This window comes from Lactuca saligna, chromosome 5, assembly GCF_052625555.1.
Source record: "Lactuca saligna cultivar CGN05327 chromosome 5, ASM5262555v1, whole genome shotgun sequence".
Lineage (NCBI taxonomy): Eukaryota > Viridiplantae > Streptophyta > Magnoliopsida > Asterales > Asteraceae > Lactuca > Lactuca saligna.
Window position 1 is genome coordinate 307,552,404 of NC_136421.1, and position 20,921 is coordinate 307,573,324.

The following is a 20,921-nucleotide window of genomic DNA, read 5'->3' on the forward strand; positions in this document are numbered from 1 at the left end:
ACATTGGACGTCATTTCGTGAAATGATCCTTTTTTGTGAATAAAAGATGTGAATTTCATATAGATACAAGCTTTATTATATAAAAAGATAGGTTACGCGGACTGCCAAGTCAGTTATGCAGACTGACATCAGTTATGCAGACTGACATGCAGACTGATAGGTTACGTGGACTGACAAGTCAATTCCGCGGACTGCCAATTTAGTTACTTCCGAGGACTGCCAATTCAATTATGCGAACAAGTCAGTTACGCGGACATATATGCCAAGTTACGTCCGCGGAGTTAAACGGTGTATAAATTGATATTATGAATTCATTGTATTTCTAAACTTTTTCTATTATTAAGAATTTATACATTGTTAATTTAACTTATAACACGACTACTTTAAAAGTCTATGACGGTTTTGTTTTTGTTAGCTGCTATAGCATTATACTTTATTTTTTTTCTCATTAATATATCTATACTTTAAAAATCTAACAACATAAAGCATTATTTTTTCTATTCGAATATTATTTTTTCAAAATCCAACTTTTGACGTACTTTTGCTATTTTTTTTCTTATTATTGCAGTTTAAAAAGATCACCTTTAATTTTGACTATCAATTTTGGCATTATACTTTCAATTTTTACTAATTACGGCATTGTAATTATATTTTAACCTAATAAATCATTGTACGAATAACTAAACATGTTTGATTTTGGTACTAGTTTATATTTGATGTAAATATTTAATGCACTAGTTTTTTATTTATAATTCCTAGTTTATCGCATCTAAACCACACCTTACACGCAGTGAACCCGATCAAGTATAGTATAGCTTTGATAAGCAAGGGTGTCGAACACAAGGGGAACGGTAGTGAATTAATTTAGAATGTTTGATTATAGGTTACAGAAAACACACAAAAGCAGTGAATAAAGGTTTTATGGAATTACATCTCAAACAATTGATTAAACAATAAATCTTGATAAACTGATCGAAGACAAATCTCTTTAGGTGCTTTGGTTTATACAAATTACATCTTAAAATCATAGATAATTGCACACACAGATTTATTTATTCATATTCACCGATTTCTAAAATGATTAGGTTCATGTTCACTGTTACTAATCCTTTAGCCAACAAATCAATTCAAGCAGTGATCGGTTGATTAAACTAACAGGTTTCCTAGTGTTCGGTTCGTATCAAGCAAGACTTTTAATAAAAGTTAATCAAATTGGTTGATTCAATTAACTCATATGTGGTTGGTCATCACACATTGATTTACTTATTTTCTAATTAACCTTAGGTTATGTTCACAACATTAGGCTTACAATCTTGATGGTCATCAAAATCATAAGAGCCAAGCAGTTAAGAAAATGTTCATACAACTCAATATACTTTGTAATTAACAGAAAATAATTGTCATTAACACATAAGGATCTTTTAACAAGCTTAACAAGATAAATTAAACATGAATAAAACAATCCAAAGAGCAATTAATCCACAAAATCAAGGGTTCATCTAATCATAAACATAAAGCAAAAGGTTTTAACACCCAAATCAAAAAGTAATTGCATACAGAATCATGTTTAAACATTAATCTTGCTCAGAACAATGAACCACATGATGACTGACATGAATCTGTTCTCCAATCCTTCAGATCTTCGCTCCTGTCAACTTAACGGCCTTCCGACCGCCTTCTAGTCCCTCAAAACGGCTTCTTGGGGGTTTATAATCGTAGGAATCAATCTAGGTTGTTAGATCTCTCATTAGGGCTAATTTTCAGTTCTATTTATAGTTTTCAGAATCAACTCGACGGCTTTGGACACCAACTCGGTGAGTTCTTTATTAAAATCTCGTATTCCCCAAGTCGGAATCAAGAATCACGAAGCTTCTATTCAACTCGACGAGTTTGTGATAAACTCGGTGTGTTCGTTGGGAATCACCATTTTCTCAAAACACAAAAGTCGTCCGAAATTGTGTCTAGTTTTCAGAACATTTTGAATCTCGTCAATAAGAGTTATGAGTCATGAGATATTGTCAAAACACTGACGAGGGATCAAGTTGTCCAATAACACCATTTTTGCGTCTTTTTAGCTCATGTCTTATCCTTTTGCATTCCAGCTCCCATTTTAACTATAATTTAATATTTCAAATCATATTAAGTATTTTTTAAGTCGAAATAACATAAAACATAGTATAAAATAATAAAAAACATCATAAATATATGCATAAAATAGACGTTATCAATATTACTATGTATTATATATTTTTGATTTAGGAGATTGTTTTATTGAAAATCTAACAGATTATAACATTTTATTTTCACTTATAATCTTATATTTTTATTACGAACTACTCTTTGAAACCTAAACTTGTTTACATTTGGTTACCAAATAACTTTGATAATTCTTTTGTTTTTCTATTAACATATTATATTGATAAAATTGCAAAAATGGTTCATGTGGTATGCAGGGTTTTAGTCCAAACCACAACTTTTTTGGATTGGTAGTCATTTTGAGGTAGTTTTGTTGCGTTTTTGGTCCCTCGGTAAACTGAAATAAATGACTGTAATGCCCCTCATGTATTTATTTTTTATTTTTCTTTCATTTTTTAATTTAATATACATTTATATGTTTTAATAATTAATAAATAAAGAGAGGGCGGACCTCTCTCTCTCTCGACCAGTTAACGTTCCATTCCTTTCAAATCCATAACTAAAATCTAAAGTTTTAGTTAATTGTCTTCTCCCAAACATAGTTTTCGTAGATTCACTTGAAACTTGGTGCAAGTTGAAGGTTGCATCTCTCTGTATTCAACTTATCTCGAAGGTAGTAACCCAATGAGTTATTGCCCGCCTCTTTATTCAACTCCACCCCATTTCCTTTCACTTGTAGATGGACTTTGAACAACAACAGGTATGTGTGCTTTAATCAATGATGCATAAAAAACCCTCTTGTATGTAGGTTTGTTCGATTGAGAAGTAGCAACGCACACACATTTAATGTGGTGTCGATCACAGACATATGGGATGAGCAGCAGAGATCTTGAGAGAAATTAGATACATTATGTTTGTAAGGAGAATAAGAAAATGCAGGAAATAAAGCCTACGACCTCCAGATCTGAAAACCACTGACGACAATGACGTCTATGGTCGATCTGAAAAGCGAAGACGAAAAAGCAGTAATCATCCTTCTCCATCTCGAACAACCACGAGATCTATCATCCTCTTTCTTCGGTTGTTCTTCTTGTTTGAGCTTGCCAACCCACGTTTTAGATTTGGAACAACAACATCATCATCATCATCATCTTCTTCGTATGTGGGTTGAGATAGTCTGTAGCTCGATCTCTATTATGAAGGGGAACAATATTGGAGTAGAGAGTACCAGTCACTATCTCTGCTCTCTTACCTGAAAAGCGCCAGCCATAAAACCCCATCCAAATTGTCAGAGATTTTAACAAATTGCCACAACAAAAACTTTGGGTATGATTTTCACAAACAGATGCAATCGACATTCGTGATCTATCTATTTAAGTGATAACTCTATGTATCACACTCTTATAATTTCCATTAGGAACCACCTAACTTTCGATAAACAATGCCCCATAATTAGTTAAGCATCAATTGTAAATTTGATTAGAATCATTAATTCTTAGATCGGATTTAAGGGTTTAGGGTTTTATTTTACCTTGATTTGTTCACTGAGATTGATGAAGCGTGAATGACACATGGGTGAATCATCGATTTTCAGGTTGCAATAGAAGATGGAGAAAGGATAAACTCGCCATTTGATTCATAGTGCGTAAACGATAATGATGATGATGATGAATACGGGTAGAGAAAGAGATGTTTAATTGTGTCTTTGTGTGTGTTTTTTTTTTTTTTTTTTTTTTTTTTTTTTTTTTTTTTTTGAGAGAGAGAGAGAGATGGGTCCACTTTAATTATTTATTTTTTTTTCTATTTAAATTAAATAGAAAAAAACATTAAAAAAAATCAGAAGGGTATTACAGTCATTTCAGTTTACCGAAGGACCAAAAACGCAAAGAAACTACCTCAAAAAGACCACCAATCCAAAAAAGTCGTGGTTTGGATTAAAACCCCAAAAAAATGCATACCACAGAGACATTTTTGCAATTTTGTCTATTATATTTTTAGTATATATATTTTTTATTTTTTGTTACTATTTATAGAATTATACTTTTAAATTAGTGTAAATTACTGAAATCGTCCCTATAGTTTGGTCAAAATTAAACGTTTGGCCCCTAACTTTTTTTTTGCACTCGGATCGTCCCTATGGTTTGATTTTGTTGCGTTTTTTGTCCCTTACATACATAAAGTTAGGGACCAAACGTGCAATTTTGACCAAATCATAGGGACGAAAAACACAACAAAATCAAACCATAAGCACGATCCAAGTGCAAAAAAAAGTTAGGGACCAAACGTGCAATTTTGATCAAACCATAGGGACGATTTCAGTAATTTACTCTTTAAATTATTTCTGGGACGTTTAACTTATGTTGGTGATTTTGCATCATCAATGTGTATTTAAGTGTAATGGATTGACTTGTTGACCAAAAATAAATCTTGATGAATATTAAACAAGTAAGGAATGTGCGGAGTGCACATTTGTTTGAGTTTATTCAAGATTCAAAGTAGACTGTCATTTAGAGGCGAAACCCCTAAACGAACGGGGGTCTGGGGGCAGCGCCCCTGGGAGCGGGGTCCAAAGGGCAGCAGTGATAGTTTGTGAACCCGGTTTTAGTGATAGTTTGTGACTGTTATAAATCGTTTTGACAGTTGGAGTAGTTTTTGGACAAAGAAAACTACCTTGATAGTTTTCAGACAAATAATATACATAATTATTCTTTGGTCATTATTTTCCTGGTACAAAAACAATCACGAAATCATAACTTCATATTCTCTATTCTAGAAACTCTTCTGAGTCTTATCCGATTAAAGGTTGGAAGTACCACCCAAACACTTTAATCTGAAAGTGTTTAACACGATTCTCAGGATTTCCAAGTCTTTCCATACCCCAATTTTATAACAACTTATAACATCTAACCAAGCCAGATATAGGCTTATAGCATTATACTTTTAAGACTTTAAAAATGTAAACTTGTTTGATTCCGATTTCAAAAAGAATTTTCTTTTCAAATCTTTACTAGTAAGACATTGAACTTTCAATTCTATTTTGATTAATATGTTGTACTTTGATAATCTAAACTACTATTAAGACGTGGATTTAGTTTTATTCCTATTAAGACATTGACATTGCATTTTAAAAATCTAATTGTTAGCCATCAAATTTAATCTTGATCACTTGCTAATAATTTTTTCTTAAATCCATACAATAATTGTTTTTTATATTAATCTCTCTCTCTCTTTATATATATATATATATATATATATATATATATATATATATATATATATATATATATATATATATATATATATATATATATATATATATATATATATATATATATATATATATATATGTGTGTGTGTGTTAAACTAATTACATCGTTCTCTCTCTAATAATAGGATCTAATAACAGGATGATGGAAAGTGGTGAAAGATGGCTTTCTCACATGTGAATGGCCTTTTGATGCCACAAAGTGACGCACCACTCGCTCTCTTTTTTAAGATTTAAAAACTAAGCACATGTTAGCATGTGACATTATGCATTTGCAACCATCAATAGTTGATCATATGTCCATCAGTCTCTTAATATTCACTTCTCATGTTTTCCATTTCCAATATTCTCTCTCTCTCTCTCTCTCTCTCTCTCTCTCTCTATATATATATATATATATATATATATATATATATATATATATATATATATATATATATATATATATATGGTTTAGGTTCTATGGAAAAAAAAACCTAAAAATACATAAAAAAAAAATACTTAGAAATCACAAAAAAATAATAATAATAATAATAAGAAGAATTTTTTTATAAAAAAGCGCAGGTTTTTTTTAAAACTCGCTAAAAAATCAATTTTTTTTTTTTTGTAAAAAAAAAATCCAAATTTTTTTCACCGATTTTGTATAAAAAGCTGCGATTTTTTCAATAAAATTTTCAAAAAAAAGTTTTGTAATCTCTAAGTATTTTTTTATGTATTTTTATGATTTTTAGGGTTTTTTTGTTTTCCAAATAACCATTATATATATATATATGTATGTATATATATATATATATATATATGTATGTATATATATATATATATGTATGTATATATATATATATGTATGTATATATATATATATATATATATATATATATATATATATATATATATATAAAAGTTCAATAGAGAACCATTAATAGTTAAGATACCAATTCATAATGTCGGAATTTAAAACGATCAACGGGAAAATAAAGGATTGTAAACTTTTAGAATAGATGCACATGCACCAGATTATAAAAAAAGTTGTTTTATTTTTATTTATTTTTTTCCGTTTAAGTTTTTTAGGACGTGTTTTTTATGGAAAAAAAAACAAATATATTATTGCTCATAATTTTTCATCTTTTTCCCATGAAGATCAATATTAATATACAAAAAATGATTTTTTTTTTTTTAAATTTCACTTTATTTTTTGTTTTTGAAAAGTTAAGGTCTATTTTTTATCAAAAAAAAATAATAAATATATTAAAAATTATATTTTTTGGTACTCTTTAAACATAAATTCATATTGATGGAAAAAAAATTCAATTCATATTCGCATTGTGAATCTGCTCAGATTCACATTGCGAATCTATTCAGATTCACAATATGAATAATAGTAAGTTAGATTCACATTATGTCTGAAAATTAAAGTATAAATCAATTTGTTGATTTTACAAAACTAATTTACTGGTAATCAAAACATTAAAATATTATAAAATTATATTGAAATATATTTCTATTTATATATAAATTTCATTAAATTAATTTGTGTGTTCAAGGAGTTGAAATAGTAAGTCAGATTTACATTGTGAATGTTAAAATTGAAATATTTACAGTTCAATTCACAGTGTAAATCTGAACTGATCGAAAAAAAAAATGAATTGATGTTTATTTTTGTTAATAGAGGACAAAAAATTGAGATTCTTGGTGTAGTTTGTTTTTATGGATAAAAATAAAATTAATTATTGAAAAAAAAACAACAAAGTGAAGTGTGTTTTTTTTTCAAAAAAAAAGTTTGTGTTTTATATATTAACATGACAACATAGATCTTTATGGAAAGATGACGAAAAATTGTGAATATCTATATATTCAGTTTTTTTGATAAAAACATGGTTTAAAAACATTTAAACGAAGAAAAAAAAAAGATAGGTCTTTTGGTATAATATGTTGTATGTGCGTCCAATATAAATGTCAATTTTATATAATTTACAGGGAAGGCCTTGAGGTTATACATTTGTTTGAGGGAGACTGGGATTGCCTATTTAGTATTTATAACAAATTGGTTTTAATATTTATTGGTTTATCATATGTTAAAAAGAAGTTTTAGTAAAAATGTTTGGATTAGGTTATTCATTATCAAAACGTAATAAGATTACACATTATTTTTTAATGTTTGTAATATTTTGTTTATTAGTGTGGTGAATTTAAAATAGATATTTCTAATAAGAATTTAAAATAGTTATTATTGATGTGAAATGAAATAAGTTAATAAACCTATTAAATAAATAATTCAACATCATTTTTAAAATAGTTATTATTGATGTGAAATGAAATAAGTTAATAAACCTATTAAATAAATAATTCAACATCATTATAATAACACAAAGGTTAAAAATAAAAAGGTTATAACTAAACTAAATTTCCAAAGTCAAATGTAATTAAAATTATATTCAAATCGACATATACATAAATATTTTGTTTTTCTTGCTATATTTGATTTTACACTTATATATATGTAGACCCAATATATGGGGTTGGACATTGAGTGTTTTTGACTCATAAATCATTATCTTTGTCATATAATTGGGATTTAAATATAAGGAAACTATTGAGAATGTTTTTTTTCATTTATCTTATATGTATTCAGCATACAGCTTTTGGAACTTGCTTTTAAAAGCATAGATTTTGTTGTAGCATTGCCTTCACTCATAAGCAACTGTAATTCCACCCCACAACACTCCATTTTTATAGAAATTAATCAATTATGAATGATGGGTATTTTAGGTTAATTTTATTAGACTAATATTTATATTTATATGTATAAAATATTATATGATTTGATTGGTTATTTAAATTGTTCATCTTAGGCCGAGGGCGGTTTTATGTGGGTGCCAATAGTGGTACCGGCAATGTTTGGCTTCTTCAATGCAAATATTTTCAAAAAAAAAAATTCTACTACCAAGCTTTTCTTTTTAATTTATCTATTTAACTACGTCTGAAAACAAAATACAAGCAAATTGATCCGTCTTGAAGATTTTAGTAAAAGATTGTTCATCGACCATAAACTTATATTTTCATGATAGGTTTATATATATGTATATTTTCCTGACAATATTTTAGAAAAGCAAATAAAATTGATCTAGTGTAAACTTTTTAGAGTGATATTTTATTAATCGCGAATGCTTTTATGTTACGTTTGAGGAAAGTAATCAAAGTATACCCTAATGTTGAAAATACTACACTACTACAAACTTTTCACCACATTTACGAGTTATCATACCTCTAATTATGATGAGAACCTAAAAAGTAAATTTAAAAAGCATCTGATAATTAACATCACAATTATATATTTTATCTATATATATATAATATTATATGGGTAACTAGTAAGTAGTAAGTTGACATATGGAATTAGGAAGAAAACACATTCTTCCCCATGTTAGTGTCGGATGTTTATTCAATACGTCCAAATTTCACAGAGTGTCCCATTACCTTCTTCAAGATCTCAACCCCCTGCTTTTTTAAATTAAAAACAGAGAATTATTAATCTTCCCCATGTTATCTGCTTAACTGCTACTGCTTACATATAATTTTATCACCACTTCACTTCCACTCACCTTCTCTATCCAGATCCAAAATGATCGAAATTTAACCCAATTCTTCAAGAAACAGAGCCACCACCACCATGTCGAAACCCCATTTTTGGTTATTGTTCTTCTTCTTGTTCTGCTGTTCATCGGTGTTTTCAAAGGTGGTAGAGGAGAACGATCAAGCTTCGATTCTGTTAACAATCAAATCACACCTTATTGATCCTCTCGATCAGCTAAAAGATTGGAAGATCTCTGAAGAACCCAATGTCCATTGTAATTGGACTGGAATTGAGTGTAATCCCATCGGAAGAATTGAAAAGCTTGATCTTTCACGTCGGAATCTCAGTGGACTCGTCTCTGATGACATTCAACTTCTCCGGAGTCTCACTTCCATCAATTTATGCTGCAATGGGTTCTCGTCTGCATTACCCAGATCACTTTCGAATCTTACACTGCTAGAAACTGTTGATGTGAGTCAGAATTACTTCATTGATTCCTTCCCAAAAGGCTTAGGAATGGCGATCGGATTGACATTACTCAACGCTTCCAGCAACAATTTCTCAGGCGATATCCCAGATCTTGGGAACAATACCAGGCTGGAGACGTTGGATTTGAGAGGGAATTTCTTCGTTGGTTCGATTCCGGTGTCGTTCAAGAATCTGAGAAAGTTAAAGTTTCTCGGGCTCTCCGGGAATAATCTAACTGGATCAATTCCAAAGGTAATGGGAGAGCTTTCTTCTCTGGAGAGTATCGTTATTGGGTACAATGAGTTTGTGGGCGGAATTCCGTCCGAATTCGGGAACTTGACGAACTTGAAGTATCTTGATTTAGCATACGGGAATCTCGAAGGTCTGATTCCCCCGGAATTGGGGAATCTGAAGGGGCTAGAAGCGATGTTCTTATATAAAAACAGACTCACGGGAAAGATTCCTTCTGAGATCGGGAAGTTGACTTCCCTTACTCAGTTGGATCTCTCTGATAACATGTTATCCGGAGAGATCCCGGCTGAGATATCAGCATTGAAGAGCTTACAGCTCTTCAATGTGATGTCGAATAGACTCACAGGTTCGATTCCGCCAGGAATCAGTAGCCTAACTCAATTGGGAGTCCTCGAGTTATGGAACAATTCCTTTTCCGGTTCTCTACCGGATGACCTCGGCTTGAATTCCCCTCTGGAATGGGTTGATGTATCATCGAATTCATTCACGGGATGGATTCCGGAAAACTTATGTCATCAAGGTAATCTCACGAAACTAATTCTATTCAACAACGCCTTTTCGGGTCCGATTCCGGTCGGTTTTTCGACTTGTAACTCATTGGTTCGTGTTCGTATGCAAAACAATTTCCTTTCCGGGGTAATTCCGGTTGGATTTGGTAGTCTTGAGAAGCTTCAAAGACTGGAATTGGCAGACAACAATCTAACAGGTCAAATTCCAAACGACATTTCATTGTCAATTTCCCTTTCTTTCATCGATCTTTCACGAAATCAACTTCAATCAACACTTCCGTCCTCGATTCTCTCCATTCCCAATCTTCAAAACTTTCTGGTCTCTGAAAACAGTTTCATTGGGAAAATCCCAAATCAATTCCAGGATTGCCCTTCACTTTCGATTCTTGATCTTTCTTCCAACCAGTTCACTGGAACTATTCCGGCGAGTATTGCTTCCTGCCAGAAGTTGGTGTCCTTGAATCTCCGGAATAACCAACTCACCGGAGAAATCCCGGTTCCAATTTCTATGATGGGCACACTCGCCGTTCTTGATCTGTCCAACAATTCGTTGACAGGTGGCATCCCAGAAAACTTCGGGAATTCTCCGGCATTAGAATCGCTTAATGTATCTTACAACAGACTTCAAGGCCGAGTTCCGATGAACGGAATGCTCAGGACAATAAACCCCAGTGATCTCGTTGGAAACAGTGATCTATGTGGTAACGTGCTGCCACCATGCACCGGAGCTATGGCTAAAGCTTCAAAACACAAAGGCTTGCACACGAAGCACGTGATCGCCGGTTGGGTGATCGGAATGTCGGTGGTGTTAGCTGTTTTTTTGGCCGCATTCGCCGGAAAAGCTCTGTACGGTAAATGGTACACGAATGGAAGCTGTTTCGAGGACAGATCCGAGATGGGAAAAGGAGAATGGCCATGGCGGCTTATGGCGTTTCAGAAACTCAATTTCAACAGCAATGACATCCTGAATTGCATAAAGGAAGCGAACGTGATCGGAATGGGAGCCACCGGAGTGGTCTACAAAGCAGACATTCAACGAACGAACACAGTCGTAGCGGTCAAAAAGCTTTGGAGCACGAAGAACGACATCGAGTTGGGAAGCAGCGCTGGTGATTTCGTCGGAGAAGTGAACGTCCTGGGAAAACTCCGGCACCGAAATATCGTCAGATTGTTAGGGTTTCTCCATAACGACAAAAACGCGATGATTGTTTATGAGTACATGACAAACGGGAGTCTCGGCGAAGCGCTACATGGACAAGCAAGGCTGTTGGTGGATTGGGTTTCGCGGTATAACATTGCCGTCGGAGTTGCTCAGGGGCTGGCTTATCTCCACCACGACTGTCATCCGCCGGTGATACACCGTGATGTAAAGCCGAATAACATTTTACTCGACGGAAATTTGGACGCCCGGATTGCTGATTTCGGGTTGGCAAGGATGATGGTAAAGAAGAACGAAACAGTAACAATGGTCGCCGGATCTTATGGTTACATCGCTCCCGGTAAGTTTCCACATCAAGATTCATACTTACTGCTTCCATTAATTAATTGTTCTTCCTAACGAGTAACGATGGTGATTACAGAATACGGCTACACATTAAAGGTCGACGAGAAAAGCGACATATACAGTTACGGGGTGGTTCTGATGGAATTGGTCACCGGAAAACGGCCGATAGAAGCCGAATTCGGAGATTCAGTCGACATCGTTGAATGGGTTAGAAGAAAAATACGAGAAAACAAATCGTTAACAGAAGTAGTCGATCTGAACGTAGGAAACTGCAAACACGTAGAAGAAGAGATGGTTTTAGTCCTCCGAATAGCCCTAATATGCACCGCAAAGCTTCCGAAGGATCGACCCTCCATGCGAGACGTTATAAGCATGCTCGAGGAGGCCAGACCTCGGAGAAAAAGTAGCAGTAATACTAATAACATTAATGGCGGATTGAGTTCTGCAAATAGTGATAAAGATAAAGATAGACCGGTGTTTAGCCCGTCGCCTGTAAACGGCCTTTTGTAAGAAGATGTTCCGTGACGGGTTCGAATCACGTGGACGGTTAACAAGAGTTATGTTAATTTTGTGTAGAGATTATTATTCACATTTTGTAAGTTTATTGAGTCTGTTAATTATGTGTAGAAGCATGTTGTTGATTCTTATTGAAAATAATGTAAACATATCACTTATTCTTATCGTTAAATGAGTTCCGACTTTAATAGAAAACATACCAAATAAGAAAATATGCGATTGTAACTATCTTAACTGTGAGTTTATTATATAAGACAGATGAACAAGGTTTCTAAGGCTATTTTGAAATATTATTTATAAAACCTCATTCAAATAGTTTTGAAAACCATTAGCTAAGAATTTGAAGGGAAGTCTTTTAACAAAGTAGAAAGGAGTAATAATTGATGTTATGGTTTAAGATATCCTCAAGTCTTTTTCGATGACCTTCCATAGTTGGTGCAGAGCAGAGGTAATTGCATGTGCACTAATGGTGATAAAAAGAACCTATGACTAGACAAGGAGAATTGAAAATCCCCAAGCTATATTAGAGTTTTGAAGCATGAGGTTTAAGTTTTAAGTGTATGTATACGAGGCATAATGATTTCATATGGTTGACATGGGTGAGTTCATCTTGTTATAGTTTAGACACTCAAGAGGTGGTGAGATGGCATAGATATCTCGATGATCATGTTAGTAGGATAATGCATCATGCTTGCAACAGGTGCTTGTAGTGTGGCTAAAGTGGTCATACAAGCCGTCTATGTTACCAATAATAATAGGTTTGTGTTTGTATAAAAAAAACAAATGCATCTCTCATAAATTGAAACATGGAAGCTAGAATACACTCAAGAGATAGATATCACTTGCGCGACATCGATGACTCTCTAGGATAAAGACAAAAGATGTAAAACAAGATTAGCAACACAAAAATCAATCACAACTCAAACCATCATTGTAAAAAAGAAGCTGGTCAAACCATCATTGTGTGGGATGTAATGATCTTTTAACGAAAGCCATTGCCCCTGCCACCACCACCATAACGCCCTCCTCCTCCTCCTCTTGATGATGCAGCATCACCCCGCCCTCTTCCGCCTCCTCTTCCTCCTCCTCCTCCTGCTCAAACAAATCACCCATGAAATATGTTTAAGACTTCCGTTTATTTTTTACTTTCATTTCTTTCTATAACAACATTCTACTTTGAAAATCTATCCAACTATAGATTTTTCAAAATATAAATGATGCAATAAGATAAATGATCATAAACAAAATCAATCAAAATTATTGCATTTTAAAACAAAAGACATACTTCCCCCACGAGAAGTAGCACTGCTATTCGCTCTCCTCTCCTCAATGTAGACTTGCCTTCCAGCTACTTGTATTGGCGATGCCTAAAAAAACAAAAAAATGTAAATATAACAACATGAATATGATCAAAAAAAAAAAAAAAAGATATTAAGAAGAAAGAAGAAAAGGTAATTGAGCACAAACCTCGATTGCCTTTTGAACACCCTCAAAGTCCTCAAACTCAACAAACGCAAAGCAAACTCCTACATCCTGTATGCAAATGCAATTTAAATGTTATGTATGAAACAATCCAAACTAGAACAAAGTAGAGACTAGAGAAAGAGAGAGGAAAATAACCTTGCGATTCTTCAAGAATACACCATCCTGCTTGATTTTGCCAAAAATCTTGAACTCTTGAAAAATTTCAAGGCTGGTAACTGTAGTTGGCAAGTTCCTCACATAAACAGACTTTGAGTCACCTGAAAAACACAAACAAAAACTATCAATCTCATAAAATGATTTTATAAATACACCACATAAAACTTGTTTTGGAATTTTATTCACCTTCTTCACTAGCATAAGCTTCCTGCGAGACCTGAGTAGTAGACTCAGTAACAGAAGAAGCAGATGGCAGCTGAGCAACAGGTTCCGGAGTCTGATTCCATTCCGGAGCTGGAGCCGTTGTGACATTCCTACTAACAGGTGGCTGAGGTGAAGACTTCCCTTTAGATCGTAACTTTTCAAATTCAAACAATAACAATATATTAGCAACATTAACTATGCATAGGAGACATAAATCTGACACCAATTTATGGGCTCAAATAGCAAAATAATACATACTATAGAAGCGTATGTGAACTTCACAGGCTCTACAATAGGCTCTTCCACAGCAGAAACCGGTTCTTGAACATATTCTACCACAGGCTCTTGAATCTCCACTGTGTTGTTGTGATGATAAGGTTCTTGCACATACTCCACGGTGTTCTGATGATGAACGTGAGACACGGGTTCTTCAACTGCTGCTGCTTCTTCTTCTTCATCTTCTTCACTGTCATAATCTTCTTGCTGCAGATGCTGATTTTCTTGGGAGTTGTAGTAATCATCTTCATCATTTCTTTCTAACTGTAGTGAATTAAGATTTTCCCTTGCTTCTACCTCTAATGTGTCGTCAGCAACTGCAATTTTACAATTCTAACATCACTTCAACAATGCTAAGAAGGGTTTAAATTCTCATTATCAAATAAATAATTGTTTATTGAGAAGTAATACCTAGTAACTCAGAAGGAGTAGAACTAATTGGTTGAGAATCAACTTTGCTCTCAAGGGAAACAGGTGGTTGATGATGATGTATAACCTCTTCACTTACAAAGTGAAAGATGTCATTCATGACAAAATAACCTTTCTCTTGGGGAGCAAGGAAAAATGTCTGCACAAACTTCCTCCAGCCATTAAAGAACTTGGATCTTACTGAACCAGAAACCACCACAACTATGCCTTGGCTCCATGATTCAAGAGCATTTATTGTTTTGATCTCAATTCCACTAAATTGTAACGACTGAATAAGCGAATGAATTTGCTGCAAGAACACAGTACAAGATTCCAAATTAAGGGAAAAGTAAATAAGGGATTAATTTCATATCCGTTTGCAACCAGCAACCAGCATAGAAAAATCGGACTAAGGTTATGTGTTTTATGTGAGTGATTGCTGTGATTTAAAGAGACTCATATAATCATTTGAGTGACAGGTAGGTAACTTCACATTTATCTGAATAATCAATAAAACGATTCAAACTTACACAAGAAAAGGCATAAAACGATTCAAAGATACACAAACTATGAAGATTACATATATGGAATTCGATCTCTAAATCAAAGGATGATAAGCTCATAGAGACTTACGAATATAGCGGAGGCAGTCTCAGTGGATTCGCCATCAACTCGAACCATGGTACTGGAATCGGCATAAAACTGATGAACGAACTCAGGTTGTTGTTGAAGCACTTGGTAGTATTGTTGAACAAAGTACGAACCCACCTAAAAATCAACAATAAATATTTATCATCGATGTAAAACCTTTAAACAAAACACAGAATCATTAACAAACAGATTATCACTTCGACATCCCTAAATCGGATAGAAAAAATAAAGATACCTGAGAGGCAGTAACGGAAGAAGAGTACGAATTCGCCATTTTCAATCAAGGAAACAGCCGAGTTTTATTAAACCCCTAAAACCCAGAAGTAACACTGTCTAGGGTTTCACAGAGAACACATAGAAGAGGGTATAATTGAGTGAGTAGGGCTCACAGAGTATAAATTAAGTTTTTGATGAGTATACGGAGGAGCTACGGAGGGAGATTGCGATGGTGGCCGTGAGAGTTGCAGAGTTTAAGAGAGGGAAGGGAAGATGAGATCTGTGTTGAAAAAGTAGTAATTTAGGAATTGAATCATGGACGTTGGATTGGAGAATGAGTCATTAATATAGACGGATGAGATTAATTTGAGATTATGATGGTGGTGGTGATTTCGTTGGAGGACCTACTTTTTTAGTTTTTTATGGGTAAATTGTAAATAAGTCCTTCAACTTTTTACTAGCTATAACTTTGGCCATTAAATATACAAAATAAAACTTTTAGTCCAAAAAGATAAAGATTAATCGTCATAAGTGTTCCGTTTGTTTCAAAAGGGTTTCTTTTATAAAACCTTATTTACTTTTAGAGTTTTCAAATTGAAAATCTTTTTGTGTAATATACATGGAATCAAAAATAAGTTTTGAATTATTATTACGTGGGGCGAGCAAAACTACTGAAATTTCCGATCTAAACTTATATCAATACTGAACCAGTATAAAACGGTACTCGGTACTCTAAAATCCCGAAACTTAGGATTCGATATCATCGGTATCGATGCTAGTATCAAAAACCGGAATCATACCATGTATAGGTACCAATAGCATTAGTTCGGTTCGGTACACGGTATTTTTTTTTTCATTTATTTCAATACACCGATTATTACTATGTTATCTCTACATAAAAACAACATGTTTGTTGAGTACACAAATTATTTTGTTTTAAAAGCTCTATGTACCACATTTTTTAGTGGTAATCCTTTAGTTTTCTTTACAAATTAACAAATTTGTAAAAAAAACGTTTGATGTTAGTTAGTCAATGGACGGATGTTAAAAGATTAATCGAAATAATTAATGTTTTTTGTTAGTTTAGTAATTTTCTCTTTAATTTTTACCACTTAATCTTTCGATTAATCCTCACCTAACTGATTAAAGGATTAATTAGTTGGGTGACGATTAATCGAAGGATTAAGCAGTAAAAATTAAAAAGAATATTACTAAATTAGCCAAAAACATTGATTATTTATATGTTTTTAGCTAAAAAATTAGCAATTTTCCCAATATAGCCACCAAAATCATAAACGATTAGGATTGTCTACTCTTTCGTCGTTTCACCTACGGTTTCGATTTAATTATAATTTTTTTTCATTTTTGGAAATCAAAATCGTAGGTTTTAGAAACCTACAGTATGTTCTTGATGGCCTACAGTCTCCCTAACCGTAGGTAAAAAAAATACGGTTTCGGGGAGAAACCTACGGTGTACAAGTACATGGTGCAAAATATGTGCATTGTAGACTTGTAAACCGTAGGTTTCGTATGAAGCATACGGCTGTATTTTTTTTCGATTTTTTTTGTATGTATAAAAATTACTCCTGATAAATAATAGTGTAAAATTTCGGCCAAAAACAACACATACCTCGTTCTTTGGAGCCTCCATTGAGAGAAAGTAGTCCTTCAAGAAAAAAACAGGTTAAACGTGGTAATCTGATATATATATATATATATATATATATATATATATATATATATATATATATATATATATATATATATATATATATATATATATAATGGGCCGATGGGCCCTAAAAAAGTAGACGGACCACGAAAAAAGTAGCTCATTGTCCGAAAGTTAAACTTCTAAAATGACCATTGATCATAGTCAAAGATTTCGTGGGCTATTTTGGGATAAGTAGGTATTTTTTTGGCTAAAAATGGATAAGTCATTAAGGTTTTTGGCTTGTTTGGTAATTACTCAAAATTAAATATGATTAATATCATAACAAATGTTCTAATACCACTAATATCATAACAAAATAGGGAAATCTTCATAAATATCCCAATATTTACGGAAAAGTTACACTTTAGTTCCAATATTTTTTTAACGAAAAAGTCCTGAAAATCGGAATTTTTTTTTGCAGTTTGACCCTTTTTGACCGGTTCAAACCGGTATCAAATTAATTTATGACTATTTAGTAAACTAACCCAAAATATTGTGAATTTTCTATAAAAAAAATACTATGACTTTTATGTAAACAAAAATATTATAACTTTTCTACAAACAAAACCCTTATTATTATTATTATTATTAAAAACATAAATAAGAAAACTATTTTTTGAACTTGTTACTATTAATATTATTACTAATACATATAAATGCATTTAAATGAAAAAATAATATTAATGATATTGTTTAAGGGTGAAGGTGGAGAAAATGGTGATATTTTTAGCATTGAAATCGTAAATGTTTGATTGTATATTTTTATTTTGTATATTGTCATTTCACATTTGTTATTCTTGTTTTCAATTCAGAATAATAATACTTAACAATTTAAAAGAAGTTACATATTTGTAAAATTATTTATAAATCATTGAATGTAGAAAGATTTCTCACTTTGTATATGAAAATGTTTATGGTAGAATGATTACTTTCCAAATCCAACAATCCACTACACACTCTACATAGGTAGCCCATATCACTTTGTATATGAAAATGTTTTTGGCTAGTTTAGTAATTTCTCAAAATTAAATATGATTAATATCATAACAAATATCGTCAATATCATTAATATCATAACAAAATAGGTTAATATGATCAATAAAACACTAATCATTCATCAAATAGTTACTATTTAGATGGAACATTTTCAAAGCGTTAAAATATTATCGTTTGCTATGCTTCAATAAATTTATAGACAAAGATCAGTCCTTAGGTGTCTTCTAGTCGGTCGGCTAGCGCCTAGGAATTAATCAGGACCTAATCGAAATTTTTACAACACTACAAATTAGTAAGTCTTTTTAACTTATTTTGAACATCCGAAATGTCTATTTTTTTTAAATTGATTGGTATATATTAAGGTTTTTTTTTTACATTATATATCAAATATCTCTTGTTGGAAAGATATACATTTAATTTCAGCCTCCATATAGTGGTTCGAACTATATGACATCCATGGTTCAAATTATATGACATCCAAAACATTGTGAGTGAAAATTACATACAATTAGGGTTGTTCACTATTCGGATAAAACCCAATTATTCAATTGGATAATTTTGATTGGACTATTTGATTCAGATTTTTGGATTGGTTTTTCAACAAAACCGAATTATTATTTTGGATTTCGGATTGGTTTTGGTTTATAAAATGAAAAACGAATAATCCAAAAAAACCGAACAAACATTTATTATTTATGTATTTATAATATATATCTATAATTATTTTTTCAAATAGGTTAAAAACGTTTCACTCGATAAAAAAAAAAAAAACATTAATATGCATTTTCTCTCAAAAGTTTTGTATCTATAATATATTTAACTATAATATATTTTCTTATTAGTTGTTTATAAATTTCAAATCACAACTAAATTATTTGTTTTTGTTTCTTGTGTAAAGTTGGGTATAATTATATGTCGTTTTAAAATGCTTCGTTTTTGAAAACCGAATTGTAATTGGATCCGATCGGATCGGATTTGAATTTAGTTTTGACAATTCGGATCCATGTTTTGAAAACCGAAATCAATTTGGATTTATTTGATTGTATCAGATCAAACTGATCTATCCAAACGCACACCCCTACAAGCAATTAAGTTTTTTATAAAAGAAAAATATGTATTTTTCAAAGATAAGTTATCTAAGAAAATGAAAAGTATATTCAATCGAGTGTTGTGGGGTACATTCGAGATGGAGATACCTAGAGAACAAACGACAAAGCTATGTCATGTCTTCGTATTAAATTAATGAAAACGAGGAAATAGTTTCTACTTTTTGAGCATATCTTTATAATATCAACGACAAAAGATCTATCGTCCAAAAGTTTTTTTTCCAAATTATTGGTCAATAACAACAGCTTAATGTCATAACCAAAAATGTCATTTCCGTATTATCCACAAAGCTTATGACGTGCTTTTTGGTTAGTATGTGTAAGGCCACCCGGAATACCGAGAACTAACCGGCTCGTGGTCTACGTGGCCACTAGCGTTTTCCGTGTACATTATCTTGGCCATTTGTGATCAGGTGTTTTCATGATGATCTGTTGTGTCGACGACCAGAAGCAACACCCAAGCAGGACTCTTGACCATTTTGAACGTTTGCCATTTTTCAAAAAAAAAATCCCCGATCATTTTACCTATAAATATCATACTATACAACCTCAGTTTCTACATCATTATTTTCTTTCTCTATTAAACATTTACACACAACTTTCATTACAACCAAAACCATAGATACAGCTCCCCATTAATTGGTAACCATGGAATCACCTGTAGCATTCTGTTTTCTGTCATTTCTGAGTTGTAACCCGGAAGTCGATTGTGTAAGGCTTTGGACCTTAAAGAGGCAAAGTTTATTCCTTGTGGAAAGAGATAATGATAGTTAAGATATTTAACCATTTAATTGTGTTTTGGATCGAAGGGTAAAAAGTGAAAAGTCATAGGCCCATTTCTTGTATGTAATATGGATATTTTTTTTCGAGAAGTTTTTAGTCCAATATATTTAGATGATATAGTGGGGCTCCTCAACACCTTTATGTGGATATAAAGATCGTCGAAATCGGAATTGGAACAAAGAAGTTATGATCGTTTGAAGTTAGGACGGTTTTGGGTTAAGCCACGAACGTTTGGCGTATGGGGAAGTATGTTGGGCATACTAGGGTATCCATGAGTATGCGGGATGTACCAGTAGTACGTTGGGCGTATGTGATCCTTGCCAAAACCCTATTTTCGTGTTTTAAACCCTATTTAAGCTCCTTAACTCCCGCAAACCCTTTCCATTCTTAGCCTCCAACCCTTCAATATCCTCCCTTGAAACCCTAACCCTAGTTTGAGCCTTGTGAACAAAACGAATGTGTTTTTAAGTGCTTTGGAGTGTTCTTGGTGCATCTTGGAGAAGAACGAGCTCATCGGAGAAGTGTTGGTTGCATTGGAGCCTGTAGATCCAGACCTTGTTCACCTTGATCATTCTTTTGGAGGTAAAATGTTTGAATCTTGATGACGAAATTGTTAGATCTAGCTAGTTTTGGGTGTTATGAGCTTTTGTTCACTTTAGTGCATAAAATCTAGATCTTGAAAGTTTGTGACATTAGGGTTTCCTC

The 20,921-nt window shown here is 32.7% G+C and overlaps 2 protein-coding genes and 2 long non-coding RNA genes across 5 annotated transcripts; 2 read left to right on the forward strand and 2 right to left on the reverse strand.

The window, feature by feature from the left end:
- Positions 1-2,543: 2,543 nt before the first annotated feature.
- Positions 2,544-3,804, reverse strand: LOC145048523 (uncharacterized). The gene is made up of 2 exons (XR_013682894.1): positions 3,668-3,804; positions 2,544-3,388 (listed from the first exon to the last, which is right to left on the reverse strand). It is a non-coding gene; the product is annotated as an uncharacterized LOC145048523 (long non-coding RNA).
- Positions 3,340-4,002, forward strand: LOC145048522 (uncharacterized). The gene is made up of 2 exons (XR_013682893.1): positions 3,340-3,462; positions 3,731-4,002. It is a non-coding gene; the product is annotated as an uncharacterized LOC145048522 (long non-coding RNA).
- Positions 4,003-8,792: 4,790 nt separating this feature from the next.
- LOC145048524 (Leucine-rich repeat transmembrane protein kinase family protein) lies at positions 8,793-12,393 on the forward strand. The gene is made up of 2 exons (XM_078997042.1): positions 8,793-11,700; positions 11,782-12,393. Exons 1-2 carry the CDS (start codon positions 9,069-9,071, stop codon positions 12,213-12,215), a joined length of 3,066 nt encoding a protein of 1,021 aa, XP_078853168.1. The 5' UTR covers positions 8,793-9,068; the 3' UTR covers positions 12,216-12,393.
- A 570-nt stretch (positions 12,394-12,963) lies between these two features.
- On the reverse strand, positions 12,964-15,916 carry LOC145048525 (Nuclear transport factor 2 (NTF2) family protein with RNA binding (RRM-RBD-RNP motifs) domain-containing protein). Of its 2 annotated transcripts, none has more exons than XM_078997044.1 (9): positions 15,637-15,916; positions 15,384-15,518; positions 14,754-15,060; positions 14,325-14,659; positions 14,049-14,220; positions 13,842-13,963; positions 13,689-13,754; positions 13,507-13,588; positions 12,964-13,304 (listed from the first exon to the last, which is right to left on the reverse strand). In XM_078997044.1, exons 1-9 carry the CDS (start codon positions 15,673-15,675, stop codon positions 13,204-13,206), a joined length of 1,359 nt encoding a protein of 452 aa, XP_078853170.1. In that variant the 5' UTR covers positions 15,676-15,916; the 3' UTR covers positions 12,964-13,203. The 2 variants fall into 2 exon arrangements, with proteins under 2 accessions (XP_078853170.1, XP_078853169.1); XM_078997043.1 differs by having other exon boundaries at positions 12,964-13,313.
- Between the last annotated feature and the right edge of the window lie 5,005 nt (positions 15,917-20,921).